We start from the raw sequence: 22,634 nt of genomic DNA, 5'->3' as shown, positions 1-22,634 counted from the left end.
ATACAGTGTAAACATAACTTTAACATGCACTGGGAAACCAAAAAATTTGTGTGGCTTGCTTTATCGTGGTGGTCTGGAACTGAACCCTCAATATCTCTGAAGTGTGTCTGTATCAGGAGGGAGCGTGATCCTCCATAACTAGGTGAGTTGCTGAGAAAGTGCTGCCAGGGCTCGGATTGTAAACCACGCTGTTGTTCGCTGGCTGTTGGCGCTTCAGGGACTTGTAGCGCAAAGGGACCTGAAATGAGAGGAAAGTGACCACCACCCAGTGAGCACAGATGGAGAGGGAGACAGAGGTGGGCAGGCAGGGGCTGCCTCATTGGGAAGGTCTCTGGCTAGAAACCCAAGGAGCGTTGGAGGCTCCCGCTCGCCCGGCCCAGCCCCCCTCATGTCAGCCGGGGCCCATTTTGGAGTGTGTGTGCTGGTGGCCGCCCCGGTCCTCCAGCACCCAGGGGCATCTGAGGACACTGGGCCAGGGAACGGTGGTGTCACGACTCTGCCCTTCTTTTCCAGGCTGTGAATTTTTCAAGGAATATAAGGATCGGGATTACGTGGCCGAAGGGCTCATTTTTAACTGGAAGCAGGTATGATCAATAACAGTCATCAGCTTGGGTCTTCCGTTTGTGAAGGGAAACCAGCTAGTAATCTCCTTGGGGAAAACAGCTACCCTTCTCCTTTCTTTGCTCTTCCCTGAATGAGTCTCATTATTTTTCTCTCTCTCCTCCTCGTATGTGCATGTTTAAACTCTCATCGTATATACTTTTCTCTCCCCCTTTAATTTCTCCCTTTCTTTAAAAGAGTTTTCAGGGACAAGGTAGGAAAAGTCCTCCATTTTTGCTCTGCTCTCTGTGTGAAGAGCGGGAGCAGCCCAGGAGCTGCCGGAGGCTGAATACGGTTGATCACCTCTGTGTCAGCCATAAACGCTCAAATGGCCAACTGAAAAGCTCCACTTGGCAGCAGTATCTGGTCCCTTTGGTTTTTAAGCTGTCACTCCCAGGGTGGCACCAGCATCTGGCCCTGAGAAGGCGAGCTCTGTGGGGGGACATCCTGCCTGCCTGTGGTAGCCACAGCTTCAGGGCCTCAACCTGCCTGGTCATCCTGGCTTCTCCTGGTGGGCGGCCTGCATCTCACAGTGTCTTTCTGTCCCCAGGACTACGTTGATGCCCCTCTGAGCATCCCCGACTTCCTGACTTGCTCTCTGAACATTGACTGGAGCCAGTATCAGGTGAGGGGACCCCTGGTGCCTGCCCCACAAGTCCCTCAGGCAGACACCTGAGGGCCTGGCTTGTGGCCTCTGACCTCCTGGGAATGAAGGAGCTGCTTACCTGTTTAACTCTCTCTCCTGATTTCTTGGCCCAGAAAATCAAAGCTTTCTGAACATGACTCACTAAAAGATTTGCATCCACCAGGGGGTTCTGTTTCCAGAGGAGGATCTCATGGAGTTTGCTTTTCCAGCTCTGGGATTTAGTGACTTTTTTCATTTTACCTTTTAAATGCGTGTTCCATCAAAGAAAGTGCAGAGCTACCTGACCTGATTTGGTTGTAGAAACCTTAAAATTATTTCCACTGTGCTTCTCTCCTCTTGTCATCGTCTGCCATGTAAGGGTCCCCAGTCATTTTTTGAAAAAATTTATTTATTTTTGGCTGCATTGGGTCTTCGTTGCTGTGCGCAGGCTTTCTCTAGTTGCAGCGAGCGGGGGCTACTCTTTGTTGCGGTGCGCAGGCTTCTCATTGCAGTGGCTTCTCTTTGTGGAGCACGGGCTCTAGGCGCGCGGGCTTCAGTAGTTGTGACACACAGGCTCGGTAGTTGTGGCACACAGGCTCTAGAGCGCACGCTCAGTAGTTGTGGCACACGGGCTTTTTTGCTCTGCGGCATGTGGGATCTTCCCGGACCAGGGATTGAACCCGTGTCCCCTGCATTGGCAGGTGGATTCTTAACCACTGAGCCACCAAGGAAGTCCGAAGGGTCCCCAGTCTTACTGGATGGATCCATCTCTCTACCGTGTTTAGGCCACTGTACAAGCCCCCAGGCCATGAGCAGTGTCCTTGCCACTTGCTTCAGCCAAGACAAGTAGCCTTGTTCTTCCCACTGCCTTCCCCATGTCTGTTCCTTCTGCCTGGCTGGCCCTCCCAGCCTCCTCTTGTCTGGCTGACACACTGCCTTCAGGATTTGGCTCGAGTGTCCACTCCAAGAAGAATTCCCTGATGTGCCTCCTCTCCCCCATCCCTAGAGAGGTTGGACGCTTGCATCTACCTTCCCATTAATCCGGGCTCTGGGCCCGGCCTGGCCTCTCTCGGTGATCCACACCTACTTCCTTTTCCAAGTGTCCCGTCATGCAAGCACCTCAAACTCAAGCTGCCCAAAATGGAATTGGCCACAACCCAGCACCCCCGGGCCCTCCACCATTTACCCAGACGCTCAGACTCGAAAAATGGGGGCTCTTCTCCCCAGCATCCATGGCTGGTCCCATCAGTTCTGTAAGCCTCTGCCCCAGGGAAACTCCCCAGTCCTTCTTGCCTCCATCTCTTAGGTCACTGGCCTAATATGCAGGCTACCATCGTCTCACGGCTGAGCGTGGGCCCGCGACGAAGGGGCAGCCGACCGGAAATAGTGAACGTAAAGCACGTGAATAGGGCCTGGCGGAGCGCGATACGCAGATGATGGGGCGGGGTCGCCACTGCCACTCCTTCCTTCAGAGCTGCCACTGACTTTCCTTCTCCCCTCAGGATAAGTCCAAGGACCCTTATGTGGTCCAGCCAACTCCACGTGGTCCGGGCTTGTTCCTGTGACTCGCTGCCTGTCCCCCTCCTCTCCTCCAGCTACCCTGACCTCCTCTCCACCCCTTAGGGAAGATGCTCTCCAGGTTTGCACATGCTCTTCTCTCTGCCACAAACACTCGTGTGCTTTCCCTCCCCTTTTCTCACATGCGTGTCACCATCTCCAAGTAGCCTTCCGTAAGGGTCCCCGTGGATCAGGCTAGGCTCACCTCCCCAGTTACGTGGTCCTGCAGCATCTTAGAGGGCTCCTTTTAGTTAGCGCACCTGCAGCAATTCCCTTTGCCTTCCCTTCTCTCCAGCCTCAGGGCCGGAGTCACTGTGTTCACTGCTGTGTCCCAGGGTCAGGCCCACAGTCAACGTTCACACCACTGTTTCCCATTGTACGAGCAGTAGTGCATGTGTGGGTGCTGCTGACCTCTGTGTAGCCAGGTGGAATTCTATTAGAGCTCTGCTCTTCCATGCTGTGCCCGAAGCCCCCTTCCAGGGGCTGCTGCTCCTCGAGCTGGCCCCTGACTGTGAACAGTCAGTGAAAGAACATTCTACAGGTACCTCCTAGTCCCTAAGCACGAAGCCTTACAGATGCAGAGGTGCAGAACGGCCTCCGCCCTCACTGGGCTCAGTCTAGGAAAATTCCGAGGCAACAGCATAACCGTCACCTGCGTAGTAGGGGTATTGACCAGTGGCCGCAGTAGAAGGCTCTGTACAGAAGATAATGGGGCTGGGCCTTTAAAGGATGAGTAGGAGTTTGCCAGCCAGGGAAAGAGTGCGCCAGGCATGGAAACGTAAGGCCTATATGTGGTACTCACCTGTGCACCTGGAGGCTTTGTCACGGCACACGTAGCTTGAGAGAGTCAGAGGTGAGCCTAGACTTTCATGCGTTTCCCAGGTCCTCTTCTGTTTCTCGCTCTGGTATCTGAGGAAGCGCTCCTACAGTGCAGTGTGTGACCACAGGCCTGGGCCCAGACCCCAGCTCAGCTTAGCTGTGTGACCTTGGGCCTCTGCCGGCCCAGCGCCCCCGAGGCTGTGCTTCCTGCCCAGCCCTGGGCACGGTGGCCGGCGGTGTCTGCCGCCGCTCCTCGGTCATTTGTGTCCCCTTCGGACAGCTGCCGTTGCGGGAGCCGCCCTGGGCTCGTCCTTGGTCACCTCCCGCCCCCTGCCGGCCGCTGCAGGCCTCCCCCAGCCAGCCTGACCTCCCTGCACACCTGCTGCGTAGCTCCCGCCTCTCCCGCTTTTCCTCACCCGCTGGAATCACAGCTCGGAGGAAATCTCTCGGCAGTGGTGTGTCTGACACGTTGAACCAGATGAGTGGAGAGACCCCCGAGCCACCATAGGTAGTGATAAGTTTATTAGCACGGCACTGCAGCGGCTTTCTCCGGAGCTCGTGAAAGTGGGTCAGGACTCTCCAGGGTCCGTGGGAAGGTCAGGTAAATGAGCCTGGTTTAAATTCCTGGGAAAGCCATTCCAATTACAGGTGCCGTGTTCACCCTCCCCAGGGGAGCGCCCTCGCTGGCTGGCATTCACCGCCCTATCTGCACAGCCCCAGACACTGAGAAGCAGTCATGTTAAGAGACTGTCCCCAGCTAGGGGGAGGGGGCCACAGAACTGGGTCAGGCCCCTCCTTGGGGTTCCGGATTCCAAAATGGACTGTTCCTCAGAGGGTCTAGTCTGGACCTTTAGTTTGGGCTAGAACAGAGGTTCCGATCTCTATGGCTTTTGCTTTTTTTTGCTCTCCCACCTCACGGGCCTCCTGTTTTAAAAGATTTTTGTTTACCACACAGACTGCATTTATTACTCATTAAAAGACTATGCAGTGAGTAGCAATAAAAAAACGTATGAAACATGATTGACGAGAAGGTTGATGGTTACCTTGGTTTCTGTGATGTGATGGCAGATAAAGAAATGGCTCTTTCCATTTGGTGACAATGGGCACGGGCTCAGGGCTCTGTGTCGGCTTCTGATAATTCCCTAGAGAGCCGTGCCCGGAGCCCAGGGCTCAGAGGAGGCTAGTGTCCGGCTGCTGCTCGTGGCTGTGGGGCTGTGGGTTGCCCAGGCTCCTGCACGGCTTGCCCTCCCTCACCCGCACGTTGGGTCAGAGTACACTGGGGGAGGGGCCCGTGGGGGAGGGTGCGGGGACGTGTGAAAAGTGAAGTTTCAGATAGTCTGGGATTTGGGACCTGTGGCCTGTGACCATGAGCCTGGGGTACTTGTTTCCCCAGAATAACTCACAGCGTTTTATTTTAAAAATGCTTTAAATTCCCATTCTGAGTTAAACACCTATTCATAGAATCCTTCTACTTTTCTTCTCCAACAGAGTTGGGATCTGGTGCAACAAACACAAAACTACCTGAAACTGCTGCTTTCCATAATTAACAGTGACGGTGAGTCTGCCTCTGCCTGCCTCAAGCCATAGGATCTTCTGGGTGTTCCCAGGTCTTGACATCACGAATGTGTGTTTATTGGGGCCTTTTGCTCTATGAGAGAAGGATTTGGGGAATCCCTTGTCATTGGCAGATTTATTCCATGCCCCAAATTATGAACTTGTTACCATCTGAACCACATTCAGCTGGCCTCTGACCTTTCAGCATCAGCCTTTTGCCGATGTGTTTCTGCACTGGGTCAGCCGGCCTTTGAGCTCTGAGCATCAGCCTTTTGTGTGGGGCTGCAGTGGCCTCTTTTGGTTCAGAAAGGTGAGAGAGAGTCAGCCCTGGCCTCTTCTTGGGCACACACAAGAGCCCCTGGAGGGCCTGTTCTCCGGAGGGCGCTCCAGCCAGTTTGACTGTTTTGATTGCATGAGCCCATCTTGCTCGGTGCCCTAGGGCGGTCTGACTCTGCTTCCTCCGTATCAGTCGGGGCCTGTGTGGGGCTGCACTTGCTTGAGCAAATGGAAATGTATTCGTTTATATAACCAAGAAGGCCCCAGAGCAGAGCCAGGTACCGGATACCACAAAGAACGTCTCCTTGTCTCATACCCACTGTTTAGTTAGCTTCACGGCTGGCAGCCGTCCCAGACTTGTTTCCTGCCGTCTTAACCCCTCCACCAGAGGGAGACGGCCTCTGTCCCAGAGCTCCCGCCCACTGCCTCATCCTTGAACCGGTCACTGTAGCCAGGTTGGCAGAAACATCACATGCCTGCCTCTGGAGCTAGGCCGTGGCTCTGGGGTGGCCTGGCTCTCACCCCAGGCCGGGGTGGTGGCACCTCCCCTTCTCATCATCGCATGTTTGCTTCTCTCCTGGGCCTCCCGTTCCATGTTCCTGTGCAGATGACAGCGGACTGCTGGTACACTGTATCTCAGGCTGGGACCGGACGCCCCTCTTCATCTCTCTCCTGCGCCTTTCCTTGTGGGCTGTGAGTATGGATGAGCTGGGCCGTGAGGTCAGGGAGCATTCAGAGGCCCTTCCAAGATGTGCCCTCTGAGCGCTAGGACTCTTTCCAGAAAGCAGAGAGGCTTTGGAGCGAGGGACCTCACGTGTCCAGAGCGGGTGTCGTGTTTAACCCCGCTCCGGGGGCTGTCGGGCAGCCCGGTTGTTGTGGGGGCGGTGGTTGTGACTCAGCCCCTGAGGCCAGGAGGGGGCCGTCATGGGGAGGCTTCTCTCTGATCTGGGCCCATCTCTTCCAGGACGGGCTCATCCACGCATCCCTAAAGCCCGCTGAGATCCTCTACCTAACGGTGGCCTACGACTGGTTCCTCTTCGGGTGAGCCTTCGGGAACCGTCGGGCTGTGGGTGCTCTGGTGCTTGGGAACCGCCTTTTTGTGTGTGGGGGTGTGGTGGCCCCTGTGACAGGGTTGAAGGCGAAGGCGGTCCCACCCCCTTGGGGGGAGAGAAGGTGTGGTCGGGCCCACCTGAGGCTGGGGTGCCAAAGCCGTGGGCTGTCTCTGTGGCTCTGGCCCCCCTTCATCCTCTTGTCTGGGAGGTGCTCGCTTTGACCTCCTCGCCTTCTTGTTTCAGGCACATGTTGGTAGATCGACTCAGCAAAGGAGAGGAGGTGGGTACTGCTCACGGTCCGCGAGCACATGTCAGGCAGGGCTCCGCGAGCTCGGGCTCTTTTACCCCCAAGAGGGACAGGGTGATGGTCTGTTTGGTGGCCACACTTTGGGGGCGGTTCCTTGCCTGGGGTGTGCCGGGATCAGGCAGCGTGACAGGAAGAGCACCGGCACAGCAGCCCCGTTCTGAGCCTCAGTCCCCCTCCCTCGCGGAGAGAACACTCACCTGTGACCCTCGTGTGTCAGTCCTCTTCCCCCCCTTCTGTGCCAGCCTTCTTACCGGTGACCTTGTGTTCTGCACTCAGCTCTGGAACCAATTTACAAGTCCTCTCCTGTGCCCCTCATCCTTACAGCTAAAGCCAGAAGCTCTTCCCTGTCCTCCCTTGTCTCGTCACACCCACTCGGCAGCTTTTAAGCCTCAGGGCCTTCCGTGCAAGCAGGGTCCTGCCAACTCCTCACCCCCAGACCGGTCCCGGCCAGCGGGCTGTGGGTCCCCTTCCTGTCCGGGCGCTGTCCCTCCTTCCTCCTCTCTACCCTGTCCACGCCTTATCCTTTTAGCTACCTTTTTCCGTCTTTGGCTCTTCGGTACTCTTGTTTCCAGTCTGTTTTCCCTGCACACAGACCTGGAGTCAGACCTGAGTGTGAACCCCGGTTGTGCCACTTACTACCCGGGTGACCTTGGGTAATGTGATTAACCTTGAGTCTCCCGGTGTCGATTCTGCTGCCTCACAAAGAGAAGGAGTCCAGATGCCCAGCGTGGGAGCTGCACGCAGTGTTGGCTCCCCCCCCATTTTCCTGAGGCATCTTTCTCACCCTCCTGAGGCTGCTTCTTTCTGGGCATCTTATCTTGTGCATTCTTCTTTTGTTCCTCCCTCTCAGCTGCTCCTCTCCCCTTCTAAATCTCTTCGTTGGAGCACTTACCGCATCCGCCAGGACTGCAGAGCTCATAAGCCTGCTCCTCAGAGGCCTCCATGAACTCTGTCAGAGGCGGTGACTTTGGCACTGAAATCCACACATAAAGCCCCTTTGGAGCCTCTCATTTTGAGATGTGCTGGAGCTGGCGCTCCAGTACCTGCTGTCTCCCCGTCCCCAGAGCAGGCCAGATCCCACGTTCAGAGACTGGGCAGGGGATGCGGCTGAGCCCAGTGGATTCTGGATTCAAACCCTGGCCACGTCTCAACATAAACAAGAGGGTCTTCTCAGCTGGGACGGTTGGCAGGATGTGGGCTTTTCTCTTAGCCCTCCCTTCCTCCCTGCACACACTCAAAACTCTGATACTTAAAAACATGCAGAAAGCTGGGGCCTGGTACCCCTCCTTTGCCTTTGAGGCTCTCAGAGCACATTAGCATATTAAAGACTAAAAAATCTGTGGTGAAGACACCTATTTAATTTTATGTAACGGGGACTTCCCTGGCTGTCCAGTGTTTAGGACTCTGTGCTCAAGACTCTGTGCTTTCACTGCTGAGGGCCCGGGTTCAATCCCTGGTCGGGGAACTAAAATCCCACAAGCTGTGCGGGGCGGCCAAAAAAAAAAAAAAGTTATGTAACAAAGTTTTCATACTGGCCTGACCTAGGTGCCCTCCCTCCTTTTTTATTTTTCGAGGAGATCTTACGGGGCTCTGGGTTACCCTGTGGGTATTTTTCCAAGTGAGGGGTTGATGGACCACACCTTGCAGAATCAACTGCAGAGACTATGCATTGTGTGCACTTCACAGAGGCCCTTCGGACCAGGGCACTGGCTGGAAGGGAGAAGAGAGAATTTGCTCACAGAGCTGGGGATGCGGATGCCGGGTCAGAGCTCAGGAGCCTCCTCCGGCTTTTGCCCGCCTCAGACTTCGTCCTGCCCCTTAAAGTTTCTGAACAGTGCAGGCTGCGGGCCAGGCAGTGGCTGCCCCTCGCCCCTGGTTCTCCTGAACCACGGTCGCCGGGTATTTCCTCTACAAAAGCTGATCTCTTGCCCTTGCATTGTGTTCTTGCTGTGTCCGTTCATCTTCTTGCCCCGAAATTCTCTCCCAGCTGTCCGTCCCTGTTAGCCTCCCTCCCTGGGGTTCTTAGGAGAGGCTGAGGGGGAGAAGCAGCTGTTCTTTTCATCCTTTTCGGTAGCTTGAGAACATGGGTGTTCAATTTGAAGACGGTTGGAAACATCACTGGCTTACCCTCTTGCGTTCTCAGGAAGGAAATGCCCTTTCTTCCTTGCCCCAGCCCAGGCACACCTGCCCGACCTGCTAAGCCTTCTCTACCGCCCGTACTGTTTCTACACCGGGATATCCAGCAGGGTCCCTAAAGCAGGGCTGCTGTCCATCAGGCGTTGACCAGGGTCACTGGTTGCCCTCTCCTGGGAGTTCTGCTACCTAGATTCTTCTCCCTGGAGACTGCTATCTCCTCACGTGTGCTGCTTTTTGGTCTCTCAGATTTTCTTCTTCTGCTTCAATTTTTTGAAGCATATCATCTCTGAGGAGTTCTCTGCTCTGAAGATACAGAGGTAAGGAGAGACCTGCTCTCACTGGGAGCAAGGTGCTCCGGGAAGGGCTGCGTTAGGGCTGGGGGTGGGGGGGAGTCTTGCTCGCTGTCTTATCCCTGCCCTGCTTCCCTGCATGCTTGGCAGGCTGGCTTCCTGTCCCTGCCTTCCCTCTGAGCGCAGGTAGGGGTACCTGGGGAGGGCAAGTGGCTGAAGAGGCTCATCTTGTGACTAGGAGAGCAGAGCTCGTTGCTGCAGGGAAAAGGCAGCCCAAGGATAGGGGGACTCCCAGCTCCCCATGCCACCGCCATGGCAGAAGATTCTCCTGCCTGAGCTGATGGCCTCCTTCCCTGTGCTGCTGCAGAGGGGTGTCTGCACAGCCCACTGCCACAGAGCAGAGTCTGCTTCCAGCGTGGCAAACACAGGGGTCCTGCCTGGTAATTGCTTTAGGAACCCTTTGAGAGTTGGTGTCTTTGCTTGCTTTCCAAGTCCAAGCTTTCCAAATCCAAGCTCCTAGTGTGCTGGACCAGACTTGAACTCTGAGGGCCACTGACAGGGAGGCGGCAGGCTTTTCTGGCCTCCCAGAAGTGGGCCTGGCTTTTCTGCAACGGTTTAGGTAGGACCTGTGTCCATGAGTTCCCAGTGAGTTGGAGCTTCTTTCCCAGGTGGACAGCATTCGGGGGACACGGGAGATCTCAGCCCAATCTGGAATTCACTGTCCTGGCTTCTGTTTATAGGAGGAAGAGTTTGCCAGCCCGGGATGCAGGCTTCACTGTGGAAGACATCTGCATGCTGAGTGAGTCATGGGCCCCAGCAGACTTCCTCTGTATACCTTTCTGACTATAGACCACATGGGGACTGTTTGTTCTAGAAACTTGTGTGTGGAAGAGGTGGAAGACCCCTAGCAGGAGAAGATACTGTGCTGACCGATGGCCGTGGCTCCTTTCAGGACGGAAGGATCGTGGCAGCACCAGCAGCCTTGGCAGTGACTTCTCTCTGGTCATGGAGATCTCCCCAGGGGCCGCCGGGAGCTTCACCTACGAGACCGTGGAGCTGGTCCCTGCAGGAGCCCACACTCAGGCAGCTTGGTGAGGGCCAGGCTGGAACTCAGCTTGCTAACAGCTGTGAGCCAGGGCTCCAGCTCCAGGGAGCCCCAGAACAAAGGGGCCCCTGACACTAGGCCTGAGAGCTGAGCTCCATGCCCTGCTGTCTCTACTGGGCCTCAGAGGCCAGCCGTCTGGTTGGTGGGGGGCACTGCAGGATGAAGGAGGAAGCTGCAGGGCTGGGAAGACAGGGTCGGGTGAGGGGGGCGCCGGTGTTAAAGGGACTTCCTGGGAGTGCTCCCTTGTATCATTTGCCTGGGAGGTGGGGGGCCAGATTAGGGAAAAAAAAGGGGGGGGGTGAGTACAAAATAATGATTGGGAATTGGGAGCTTGTTGAGGGTCGGCTCCTTTGAGAATCAGATGACCTTCCCCCTGGACAGAGGGCTCAATATTTTGTATAACATTAGCAGGGAAGGTCAGTTACTAAAGTGTTAGTTAAGAACCTGTTTTCCAGCATGTGCACTGAGGCCAGCAGGCCAGTTTTGTTCAGACGTCACAGTCCCTCTGTGAAGACGCAGCTCTCGCTGCCCGTGGCCGAGCCCAAGGGAGTGCTGAAGTATGCCCAGTCCCATGTGGCATTTTCCAGTGCAAGTAAAAAGCGGGCCCTGAGATTTAGTACCAGTGGGCAGAGGGTTTGCCTGAGGCGGCCCCTTAGCCAGCAGCCCTATCTTTCCACTGCAGGAGGAAGAGCCACTCATCCTCTCCACAGAGTGTGTTCTGGAACCGGCCGCAGCCCTCAGAGGACCGCCTGCCTTCCCACCAGGCGCTGGTGGAAGCCAAGTCCTCCAGCTCCTCGTCCTCGAACCATTCTGACAACTTTTTCAGGCTGGGTAGCAGTCCCCTGGAGGTCCCCAAGCCCAGGTGAGGACCTCCACAGCCCTAATGGTGGGGTGGCTAGCCCTTCCCTGTTGATAAGGCTGGAGAGTGGGGTCCCAGAGCATGCGGCCTGGCGGGCGGTGTACCCAGGAGGCCAGAGGGGATCGACAAGCTTGCAGGCTCACGCATCGTTTGGAGGATGGGTTAACGTTTGGATACGGAGCAGGAGCTGGTTCGCAGAGGGGTTTGAGACGCCCCCTTCCCAGCTCCCTGGCGGACGGGTATCCAGAAGGTGTAGTAGTAGTGACGTCACGGGCAGGGAGTTGGGGCTGCCCCTCCCTCTCGCCTTTGCCGGGTCTCAGTCCCCCTGGGGACCTCACATCCCGATTAAAGAGATGGCGCTAGATCCTCCGAGGTGCTTCTGGCTCCCCCGTTCCTCGTCTGAATGGGTGGGGCACTGAAGAGGACAGACGGTAGGGAGCCAGGCTAGGTGTGCGTGGCTGGGGCAACCCTCGCAGGCCTGCACATCTGGAAAGGGAGCAGCTCGGCCAGGATGGACAGGTGTGGCTGGAGTGTGCTGCAGAACTGATGTTTCCTTGGTGAGGTTAAAGCTGAGCACTGGCCAGGGGCTTAGGATTGAGGGATGGCCTGGCATTTGGGGGAGGCACCCCATAACACTCCTTCCATGTCATACAGCCATGGAAGGAGTCCTGTGAATTACTTTGTTTTCCAAGGCCTTGAGAATGTCTGGCCCTTCTGAGGAGAACAAAGAAGTGTGTGACTTAAGAGGCCCTTAATAAAGTCCAGGGAGAAAAGACATTTAGCAGAAAGCTTGTGAGCGTTGAAGTCCACTGCAGACTCAAGGCCAGCTCTGTTGGATACTGCTCCAGAATTTCAGGTCTTTCCTTGAGGCAGGCATGATACCGAGGAGGAAACTGAACCCAAAGGTCACAAGCTTATTACAAGGAAAACCCTGAAACTTTGGGAACTCTCCTCCCATCACCGTCCTCTGGTCTTTCCTTTCTGGCCAAAAGCAAGCTATGGAGGAAGGTGGGGAAGAGCCCCCTCCGCACATAGGCTGAGCGCATCAGCTCTAGGTGAGCAGAGCTGCACTGTCCAGAGGGGTCCCGTGTGCTCACCTCTGAAGGTGAGCCCTTCAACTCGGAGCGCTGCCATGTCCGTCAGTGCTGTAGCTGAGTCTGTTTAATAAAGGCCACAACCCCTCTGTCCCCACGGGTTTGGTGGAGGCAGCTGAGCCGGAGATGGTGCCGAGCACACAAGCCCACGTGCCGTGCGCGTCCGCATCCTCTGTGCCGCCCCGCTTGTCTGTGCAGCTTTCCTCGGGGCCGCTGTGGGCGTGCTGCGGCACTGCGTGACCCTTCCGCTTCTGGGCCAGACCTCTTGCCCACCGTCCCTTCCTCCTTTTCTGCCTGTGCAACATTGCTGGACAACTGGGAAGGAAACCAGAAGATTCCTCCTGTCCCCTGGGTCCTCCCTGGTCTTAACTGTCCAACTGTTGGGGGCTCCCCCACTCAGGCAGCACCCCATCATACACCTTAGCTTTCTATCATTCCCTTCCTCCTGACAAAAGACCCTAGTTCCGATCTTGTGGTCATTTGCCTCGGTCTCGCCAGTGGTTATCTGCCTGCACTGGGGGCTCAGATGCTTATGGCTGGTTCCGGATGGTCCTGGAGGCTGAGGAGGATTGGGGGTGTCCTCCTGATCTCACGGCCCTGTGAGCTGGGGCCTGGTGAAGGAGGCTGGAATAACTGGGCCAAAACGGGGCTCCTTGGAAAGGCATGGGGTGGACTGCTGTGAGGTGTTTGATGGCTCTGATGGTTTATTCTGGGAGTGCCTGCTTGTAGCCAGGCTGGGTTGGCCAGGTGACAAGGTTCTGGATTGGCTGCTTGTTTGCCAGAGGACTTGAAAGACTAGTTTATTCAGATTTGGAGCATTCTAATTATAATTACATATTTCCATTAACATTAAAATTAATTTAGTCTCTCTTATCTTAAAGTGCCTGCGGGATCCTGTCATTAGCTTTCCTGCTTCTCTTAGGTAACAACAGCCAATCAGCTTTTTAGTGCAGCAGAGGGAGCTGTGTGAAAGAAACCCTTTAGTAAAACTATCTGTGACGGCCGAAATTCCCCATACAATGTCAGTGCTCTGGGTTTTCTATGCTCCACATTCCCCAGTTCTACAAGCATATCTCTTTTAAGGTAGGACTTCCCTGTGAAAAGAATTGGTGAAGCTTTGTTCAAAGCTAAGAAGTAGGTGTCGGATTCAGAAGGAAGTTCTGTGGGGTGCTGACTCTTATCCAGTCCCAACCCCGTACCCTTCACTGGCAAGACTGATGGCCCTTTTGCATCATTAGCTGCTACTGCAGCAGCTTCTAATTGAGTTGCGTTTCTGGACCGTGGTTAAATCTCTCGTCACCTGTAGGGCTGGGGGCTGGGAAGAGGCAGGACCAGTGCTCACATGCCTCTCCGAGCCCTGGTCAGTGAAGTGCCCCGCTCCGTGTGTAGTCTTGGTCTCTGCTCCAGAGTCAGACATCTTCAGGGATGGGGGTGGCTAGCACAGCACCGTCCGTGCCTGAGGCGGGTTGGTGCTACCGCTGAGCCCAGCTGGAAGCCACGCTGCCCGAAGAGCACGTGAACTTGGCTGAGGGACATCAGTGGCCTGGTTGGTTAGCTAAGTGACAACCTAGGCGCCAACTCTGCTGCCCAGATAGCTGCTCTTTCCCCACCCTTCACCACCTACTAACTGCTTGTTATGAGCAATGAGCTCTGTGCCCGGCTATGTTTCATGAGGCAGAGAAACCGGGTGCTTTCTGTAACACATAGGGTTCGATGTGTTCTCCCGTGGGGCCACAGCTTCAGGCCAGAGATGAGCGGTGAGAAGCCTAAAGGCATTGCCAGCTTGAGACCCATAAGAGAAAACTTAGAGCCCCAAAAGACTTCTTGGGCTGCTGCAGGAAAGCAGCGGTCCCTGGTTCACACAAACACACACACCTGCACACACAGACACACACACACACACCCCAGTGCCTGAAGTCCAGGCTGAGGGAAACTGATGACTTTTCAAATCTGATGAATCTTGTCCCAGCCGTTTTGAAGTCACTTGTTCCATGGGGTCAGGCCCTTGTTGAACCGAAGGATCCTTCCCTAAGGCCCCATTCCTGGAGGCGTTCGCTTGGGCAGAGGCTGTAGGACCATCACCTGGAGGCTTGGTAGTGGCGGGGGGTAGGTACAGATTAGGTGACATTCAAGCTCTCTGAAAGGCTAGGATTCTGGGTCTTGGCTCAAAAGTTCGTTCCCTGCATGACTTCAGACGTGTCATTTGATAGCTTTCGGTTTCTTTTTTCTCATCAGAGGCTTAATTGGGCAACAAACTGCCCAGGGCCTTCCTAGCTGTGAACGTTTCAAACCGTCTCTGTGAGCTGTCAGATCAGGTGATTTTTAGATGCAAGTAACAGAAAATCCATCTCAAAAGAGTTTAAACAATACCGGAAAACCGTTGGTTTACATTGGAAAAATGCAGCCTTCAGGCACAGTTTCATCAAGGTTCCACCTCCGTTTCCCTGTGGTTCTTTCTCCTTGCCTCTTTCTACATGCTAGCTCTGTCTTCTGGCCAGCTTCCCTCGTGCTGGCCAGCTACTCCATGTGCTTCCTTTCTCACATCCGGGGACCACGTGAAGGCCTCTTTTCCAACCATAGATCGGAAACTCTGTGCTTTATTCCAGCTGGAGGTTACGTGTCCATCCCCGAGCCAATCGCTGAGGCCTCCACCATCTCTTACCGGGAAGGAAGATCAGCGTACTATGCGGCTGGCATGGGTTTGGGTCAGCCTGGGTTTCAATCCCAGCTTTGCCACTTCTAGCTCTGGGACTTGGAAAAAACACGTGTCTTCTGAGCTCAGTCTTTTTTTATCCCGTCTTTAAAGTGGGAGTAATGATCCTGGTCTCCGTAAGTTTGGGTTTAAGTGAGATAATGGAGCAAAATACCTGGCACATAGTAATACTCATCCTTTCCATGAGAACTGGAAATGCTTAGTAAACTGTAGTTGTGGTTAAGACCCGTCCTTATCAGTCTCATTTCTGAAGGACTGTGGGCTGTGTCAGGACACTGGACAACTAGGTAAAAGGCCAGATGAGGTACCTCAGGCCAGACCTCTTCCTCCTCGCCTCAGCTGTGTGGCTTGGGCCAGCTCTGCTTGTGTGGGTACTCCTGTACCCCCTTCCAAAAGGACCAGCTAAAACACATTTGCCTGAGCTGGCCCACAACAAGGGTCTGGCGGGTGTGGGGCAGGGTGGGGCCGTTTAGCTCTGTGGGTGCTGTGAACAGGGGGCTTAGGCCATACCCGTCTACGGGAGTGAAATGTTGCCAAGAAGCCATCCTCCTGGGCAGAGATGTGGGCCCTGGGGATGTGCATGGATGACCTTGGAAGCACTGTCCGCTCCACAGTTGTCCGGTTTGAGAGCGGCTTGGCCCCGTGTGCCCTCCAGTCCTGTAGGTAGATCGGTGGAGGTAGATGCTGTGTTTGCACTCGAGTAAGGGTATGGGGCAGAAGAGCACGGGGTTTTATTAAGGCTGGTTGCGTTACCTGTGTACTGAGGCTAACTTGAAAGTTTTCCTTCCTTCTTTCACTCGGCAGGTGCAGGTGCTTCCTTCTCGTGACTGTTCCCTGTCATCTTTAGGTGCCCCCTCTAGCCAGCTACTCCAGATGTGCACTTATGAGGACATTTTTGCTTAGCACAGCCCCTTGCTCTCAAACCCAAGAACGCAATGGTTGCTTTGCAGCCCTTCCCTTGACAAAAGCCTCAAATACGAAGATTCATTTGGAGCCTGTGTGCTCTGTCTTGAAAAAGATGCAAAAGATGGTTGGCTGCTTGCTGAGATTCCTTTGTGACCCCTGGGATCATGTGCCCTGTTGCTGTCTGTGCCGCCTACTCCATACTACAGCTGTCCCCTGGCTGCTTCAAGCATGGTTCTTGCCTGGGGGTGCTACCTGCTGGACACGGGAAGTACAGGGAAGGGACTAGCCTAGGAGACCAAGAGCCCTTGCTGGGAACCTCTCTTTAGCCATATTCCATCTATCATTTTCCCATTGGAAGTGTGAGTTTCTGACAGCCCTGGGGAGTGGGGTTAGGAGCATAAGAAAGCCCCATGTTCCCCGCCCCATAAGCTCCTCATCCTACCCAGCCTCCTCTACTTCACATTACTCTCACTCATTCCCTCAACACTCTGCTGTTTAGCAATTATTTTCCCGAAAACTGGAAAAGAAACTCTACCTTACCTTAAAGTTTGAGCAAGAGATGAGATTTGTGGAGCCAGGCTGCCCTCCACAGGGGTTGCATTGACTGAAGACTCTGGCATGACCCAGAGGAGGCACAGGGCAGGCGCCATACGGTGGCATGTAGCTTGCTCTTGCATGTAGGCAGCTGTCTCTGATTTACAGACAGTTAAGGATCACCAGAGATACAGGGTCTGGCCTGAACCCTCCCAAGTTTCTCCACGTAGGAAGAAGGAAGCTCTGCTTTGTCAGTCACTAGGGCTTCCACCAGGTAGCAGACCACGACCTGTCCTCACCCCCAGCGCTGCGGTCACACGCCTTCCAGAGTAGAGCAGGAGCAGTGGATATGGCAAGTTCCTATGTTGCAGGGGGGTCCGATTCATGGCGGCTTTAACCGAGAAAGCTAGCTGTTTTCCCTGGTCTCAAGGTGGTTCTGTTGTACAACAAATCTCTAATCAATCTTGGCTTTAAAAATCTCTTCTTGCGGGCTTCCCTGGTGGCGCAGCGGTTGAGAGTCCGCCTGCCGATGCAGGGGACGCGGGTTCGCGCCCCGGTCCGGGAGGATCCCACATGCCGCGGAGCGGCTGGGCCCGTGAGCCATGGCCGCTGAGCCTGCGCGTCCGGAGCCTGTGCTCCGCAACGGGAGAGGCCACAACAGTGAGGCCCGCGTACCGCAAAAAAAAAAAAAAAAAAAATCCCTTCTTGCACTCTCTAGCCATGGAACCTTGGGCAAGTGTCCTTACCTGTCTGGGCTGCCATTTCCCTGCCTCTATGAAGGAGATGATTTACGATCAGCAGAGATGCAGTGCTGGCCAGAGCTGCACTTAGCTTGGCAGCTACTTGAGGATAAGGCTGGCCTGGGGACCCACGGGGACTGTCACCTCAGTCTAGGAGCCCTTAACTCCAGCTAACTGGGTGGGCCGAGGTCAATTAATTTTTCAGTTTCCCACCCCCTGTACCACTGTTCATGCTTCTGCTGTTTCTGGGTCCCTACAGGAGCACCTTCTGCTATTCTTGAATTAAAGAACAAAAGGGTCAGGCATCAAAGATGATGCACCTCTGGGGATTGGCACCTGGGGTAGCTGATGGAAGGACCTTGTTTGATGTTTCCCTGTCTCCTCCCTTCCTCCCCCACCAGCTGGGCTACTGTCCAGAGACAGCAGAGAAGGCTGGGCTGTGAGTGGGGAGGTGGTGGCAGTGGTAGATTCCCAGTACAGCTTTCCTCTCCCCGCACCCCCCAAACCTCTGTTTGAAAAAGGCCTGATGAAGTTGTCAAGTTGGCTGCCTGATTCATTCCTTCCCTCTGGGCGTAGCCAGTGAGTTTGCTGGGTCGCTGCTTGTGAACACGAACTTGGGCTCCGGGAAGGCGCTGCAGAGGAAGAGGGCGGGGCTCAGGGCTCCCATCACCTTCCTCTTCCGTCTCTGTCACCGCCCCGCACCGTCCCCAAGAGGCTTGCTCTCCCATCTCTACCATAGGACCTCAGTGGCCCTGGGTTCTGCATGGCCACCCTGCCAGTCTGCATGCCAGGGAGTGTGGGGTGATCCTGCCTCCCTGGTTCCTGGGGCATTCAGCCTGGCTCCCCTCCTTTTGGTGCCGTTGAGATTTTACTTGCTTTGTCAGCCAGAGCAGGCATGCCCTGATCCCAGGCTTTGGTTGCTGGCTCACCTTTGTCACCACGATTTGCTCTTGTTCTTTTGCTCCTGTAAGTCTTTGCATGATGCATTGTCCTCACAGCTGAGCCTGCCTTATGGTCTTTTTTTTTTTTTTTTTTAATAAATTTATTTTATTTAATTTATTTATTTTTGGCTGCGTTGGGTCTTTGTTGCTGCCCGCGGGCTTTCTCTAGTTGCGGCGAGCGGGGGCTACTCTCCATTGCAGTGCTCGGGCTTCTTATTTCAGTGGCCTCTCTCACTGCGGAGCACAAGCCCCAGGCACGTGGGCCCCAGCAGTCGTGGCACGCAGGCCCAGCAGCTGTGGCTCCTGGGCTCTAGAGCTCAGGCTCAGCAGCTGCGGCGCATGGGCCCAGCTGCTCCGTGGCATGTGGGATCCTTCCAGACCAGGGCTCGAACCCGTGTCCACTGCATTAGCAAGCAGATTCTTAACCACTGCGCCACCAGGGAAGTCCCTGCCTTGTGGTTTTTACTCTTCTTTCTTGGTCATAACCTGTCCAGCTGTTTTTGTACTTTTGGAGAAAATGGTTGACTTTACAGATGCTCTACCAACAGACCCTTGTGGCCCGTTTCCAGGGCCACCATAGCCTCCCCACCCCACTCCTCCAGGGCCTCCCCTGTCAGGCATATGACTGACTACATCATCTCCCCTCTCTCTCCTCTCTGCCCCAGATCAGTGGACCATCCCCTGCCCGGATCCTCTCTCTCCACAGACTTTGGCAGCTGGCAGATGGTAACAGGCTGTGGCAGTATTCAGGAACGGGCTGTCCTGCACACAGACTCCTCTCTCCCTTTCAGCTTCCCGGATGAGCTCCCTAACAATTGTCTGTAAGTGTCTTGCTTGAGAAGACAGGATGCCCCGCCTCCCCCACCCCGCCCGTATCAAAAGCTGGTGAGCCACTGAGTGCTGGCTAGGAATGAGGCAGCAGCAGGCCCCAGGGAGCTGGCCTGGGCTCCCTGCCCCTCCCGAGTGTCTCAGCTAAGTGTACCTCACTGCTCCTGGAGCCGAAGGTATGAAGGAGGCCTGATGGACCGCTCTGGAAGTGCGTTGGAGTGTGTTCACTCCCCGGCCTCTGAAACCCATCCATGGGTCTCTTGGGGCACACACCCTCAGGGAAAGCTGGCTGGACCCTAGCTATAAAAGATTCTATTTCTGTCCAAGGCTTTGCCTGACATGAGAACCCTTTGAAAGCAGAACAGTGGAGTAGTGAAAGTAGGTGTATGGTGGAGCCCAGAGCCAGAACGGAGCTGGGTTAGCCCGAGGGCTGTGCTCCCAAGCAGAACCGAGGGTTCCTTGCTGTCCCCTCCCCCCTTTTGTCATCTGCTTTTGTCTCTGGTCAGGAAAGAAAATTGGACAGGGATGCCCATCGAAAGCCCAAGCCTGTAAAGTCCTCTCCCTCCAAAGCTCCAATGCTGGACTCCAGTTCTAGCAGAGCAGCTGCCTCCGGCTGCCGCCTGCCCCCTGCCTGTGCGGCTGTTTCAGGGATGTCAGGCGGGGAGAGCCTCCGGTGGCCTGGGGAGCAGGATCCGCTTCTGGTCTGTGGCTGCCTGAGGGCCTTCACTTCCCTACCGGGTGCTGGGTGTTCATCACCACCACCAGAATCCAGTTCATTACCCTCCAGTGCTGACCGGTTGGAGGCAAGTTGCCCTTGGGAGTTGAGAAGGATTCCTGCTGGGGGCAAGCAGGGGCCAGACCTTGGGATTCCTAGATGGTGCTCACAGGCCCTGGCCCCACAGCTACGGAGTAGCCCAAGGACTTCAGAGGCCACCAGGGTCTGGTACAGCCTTCTCTATAGCCAGGCCCTTAAGCCAGAAACAAGATCTCTTAGATTTTTGAGGATTAAAGAAATAGTTGTCTGCCCCTTTCTGTAGGTTCTTCCTACTTCAACCAGAGAGCCCAAGAGCCTCCTCTGGAGGAAGCAGACATCTCTGCCCCTGCTTAATAGCACCCCTCACTTACCTGGTATTAGCCACTGAAACGGGCAGCTCTAGCTCCAGATCCTACAATTTATGCCTTGGGTAGCTCTCTGTGCTCCCAGCCAACCCTCAAGTTAGGGGTGGTTCCCAGAGGAGGGCTAGCTTCTCCGTGATCCCATGGCCTCCAAGATTGCAGGATGGGCCTGGGGTCAGGGTTGATTCCTGCTGAGGTCACATAGTATGTGGGTTCACTGCTTTGGCTTTGGTGTCAGAGAAATTTAATCCCAATCCTAGCTGTTATGTTTACTAGCTCTGGGGACTTCCCTGGCGGTCCAGTGGTTAAGACTCTGCACTTCCACTGCAGGGGGGTATGGGTTCAATCCCTGGTTGGGGAACTAAGATCCTGCATGCCGGATCTTAAAAAAACCAAAACCGGACCAGTATGTTTACCAGCTCTGTCTTGGGATGTCAGCCTTGATCTCTCTGCGCCTGCTAGCTCATCTCTTGAGAGGCAGTGGCGCCATGGCAGCTCCAGTCTCTGCCGGCCATATGTCCTCCAGTGGATCACATACCCTCTCTGGGCTCCAGTTATCTTGTTTCTAAATAGGTTGTGATCTCTCCCCTTTCCGCCTCCTAAAAATAGGGGGCAATGAGAATGCATACATATGGACCTTTAGATATTCCCTGTGATTATGAACTACTATCTGTATTTCTCCTGGTTATATGCTCTCAGGAAAAGCTGAAGAAGCACACGTGGTCTCCAGCCTATGTAAAACCTAATTAGGAAGTAAAGACAATCTGGGGCCACGTATGTCGTCCACATGCCAAGAGAGACTTCAGAGTTGTTCGTGGTACTGCAGGAGTCCAGCGTCAGCCCCATTTTCTTAGTGCTGCTGCTAGAGCTGTTTGACTTTCCTTTGCCCTACAACCTGCTTCCACCGCTGCTGCTGCTTCTCTCTCTCTCTCACTCTCTCTCACACACACACCCCACTCCCACCAATCTGTTTTTCCGGGTCTGTTCTCCCCATACTTACCCCTGGACACTCACTTATCCTCATATCTCCATGTGCTACCCCAGGCGCAAGCCATTTGGGCTTGGGAACTGGGGATATTGCTGCTGCTTCTAACAAATTTGCAGGATGAGTTACCCAGTGATTGGTCTCTTAGGGGAAATTTTGGAGTGAGTTAGTGGTCAGGGCTGGTCTTGGTGCTTAGGTGGATGGGAACGTGAGGGCTCATCTCATGTGGGTCTGTGACCTTTCCTCTAATTCTGTGTCCCTCCTACCCCTAGACTTCGTGTAACTTTGAGTACAGAGGTTGGACGTGGCTGGTATCTCAGGCCTTTTCTATTAAAGAGTCTTCAAGTCATCAAACAGCCTTATGTGGAATTCACACTTGTTGTTCCCCTTCTTGACTTGTGATAAGTGCCTGTAGAGGCCAGGGAAGGAAAAGCAGATAGAACGAGAAAAGAAATCCTGCTGGAAAAGCCAGCACCTTCCTAGCTGTTTACCTGGGGACTGCAGTGATTGAAGGTGAGGACTCTGGTCTCTCCAGGTAGGAACAGCAGCCTGAGAGCTGAGAGAGAGTTTGAGAGGAACAGGGCCAAATATTTGGGGCCTGAACCACAAGGGTAGTACGGCCACTGGGCAGATGCTGGCCTTCTACTGAGGAATGCAGGATAGGCCTTGTGGCTCAAGGATGAGGAGGATGTTGGATCCTGCCCCAGGGTAATGCGTTAATTCCCTCTTTCCCTCCCTCCCTCCCTCCGCACAGGCTTACAGCCCTGAGTGAACGGGAGACTCGGCTACAGGAGGTGCGCTCGGCCTTCTTGGCTGCCTACAGCAGCACAGTGGGGCTTCGGGCAGCAGCCCCCAGTCCCTCTGGTGCCATCGGCCTGCTGGAGCAGTTTGTCCGCGGTGTTGGACTCCGGGGCACCGGCAGCAGCACCTTATGAAGCAGCCGGCTCATGACAGCTTCTGCTCCTCTCTCACCTGAGCCCTAAGCGGAATCAAAGCCATGCCCAGCCAAGGGGTGCTTCAAGGTGGGGGGAAATCTCCCCTTCTCCATCACGCACATGGCAGCCCCAAGGCTGAGCAGGGCCAAGGACGGGGTTCTCCCCCACTCCAGCTTCCTGACTGGTGTCCGCCACCCTACTTGTCACTGCCTCACACCCACCTTAGTCTTTGCCAGGATTCCTGTCAACTCTCAGAACTATGTGGGGTTTCCCTGGGGCCTTGTGGAGGCCGAGACTTCATAAAAGACCCCCACTTTCCATTCTCGTCTCCTGGGGAGGAGGGGTCACCCGCACTGAGAATGAGGCAGTTTGACACATCACAAAATGAAATCAAAGCCTTTTTGAACAGCTACTCTATCGCATTATCATTTGGCTCCTGTCTTTGTGGAGTTATTTAGAAGGTTCTCCCTGTCCTTCTTTTTGCTGGGGGGGAGGGGTACAGATGAAGCAGGAAGGGAACTGGAGACTTGGGTGTTCCCCTTAACTCCTGAGCCATGAGAGTCTCCAGTGAGATGGGGACATGTAGTCACAGGCTGTTAAGATGGGAGCAGTGGTCCTCAGGCCTGAGTGGGCCCTAGTCACCCCTAGGGAGCCTGTTTATC

At 54.9% G+C, this 22,634-nt stretch overlaps 1 protein-coding gene across 16 annotated transcripts in view; it reads left to right on the top strand.

Annotated features, from left to right (window-relative positions):
- The window catches only part of MTMR14 (myotubularin related protein 14), a 101,548-nt gene extending 79,164 nt beyond the window's left edge, over nt 1-22,384 (top strand). For 4 of the 16 annotated variants that reach the window (XM_067043528.1, XM_067043517.1, XM_067043516.1 and 1 more), the window contains 12 exons: nt 514-584; nt 1,151-1,225; nt 5,090-5,156; nt 6,039-6,124; nt 6,396-6,472; nt 6,727-6,763; nt 9,173-9,243; nt 9,957-10,015; nt 10,091-10,307; nt 11,004-11,183; nt 18,774-18,929; nt 21,792-22,384. In XM_067043528.1, coding sequence (XP_066899629.1) covers nt 514-584; nt 1,151-1,225; nt 5,090-5,156; nt 6,039-6,124; nt 6,396-6,472; nt 6,727-6,763; nt 9,173-9,243; nt 9,957-10,015; nt 10,091-10,307; nt 11,004-11,183; nt 18,774-18,929; nt 21,792-21,972 — 1,277 coding nt within the window. In that variant the 3' untranslated portion in view covers nt 21,973-22,384. Of the gene's footprint in view, nt 1-513; nt 585-1,150; nt 1,226-5,089; nt 5,157-6,038; nt 6,125-6,395; nt 6,473-6,726; nt 6,764-9,172; nt 9,244-9,956; nt 10,016-10,090; nt 10,308-11,003; nt 11,184-15,791; nt 17,106-18,773; nt 18,930-21,791 lie in introns of those variants that run through there. The other 12 variants (XM_059077736.2, XM_059077737.2, XM_067043527.1 and 9 more) reach the window with 7 other exon arrangements.
- Nucleotides 22,385-22,634: the final 250 nt, after the last annotated feature.

The sequence above is a fragment of the Kogia breviceps genome, chromosome 10, assembly GCF_026419965.1.
Source record: "Kogia breviceps isolate mKogBre1 chromosome 10, mKogBre1 haplotype 1, whole genome shotgun sequence".
In the NCBI taxonomy this organism is placed as follows: Eukaryota; Metazoa; Chordata; class Mammalia; order Artiodactyla; family Physeteridae; genus Kogia; species Kogia breviceps.
Note: the sequence above shows the minus strand (reverse complement) of the source record. Positions and strands in the feature narration are given on the sequence as shown.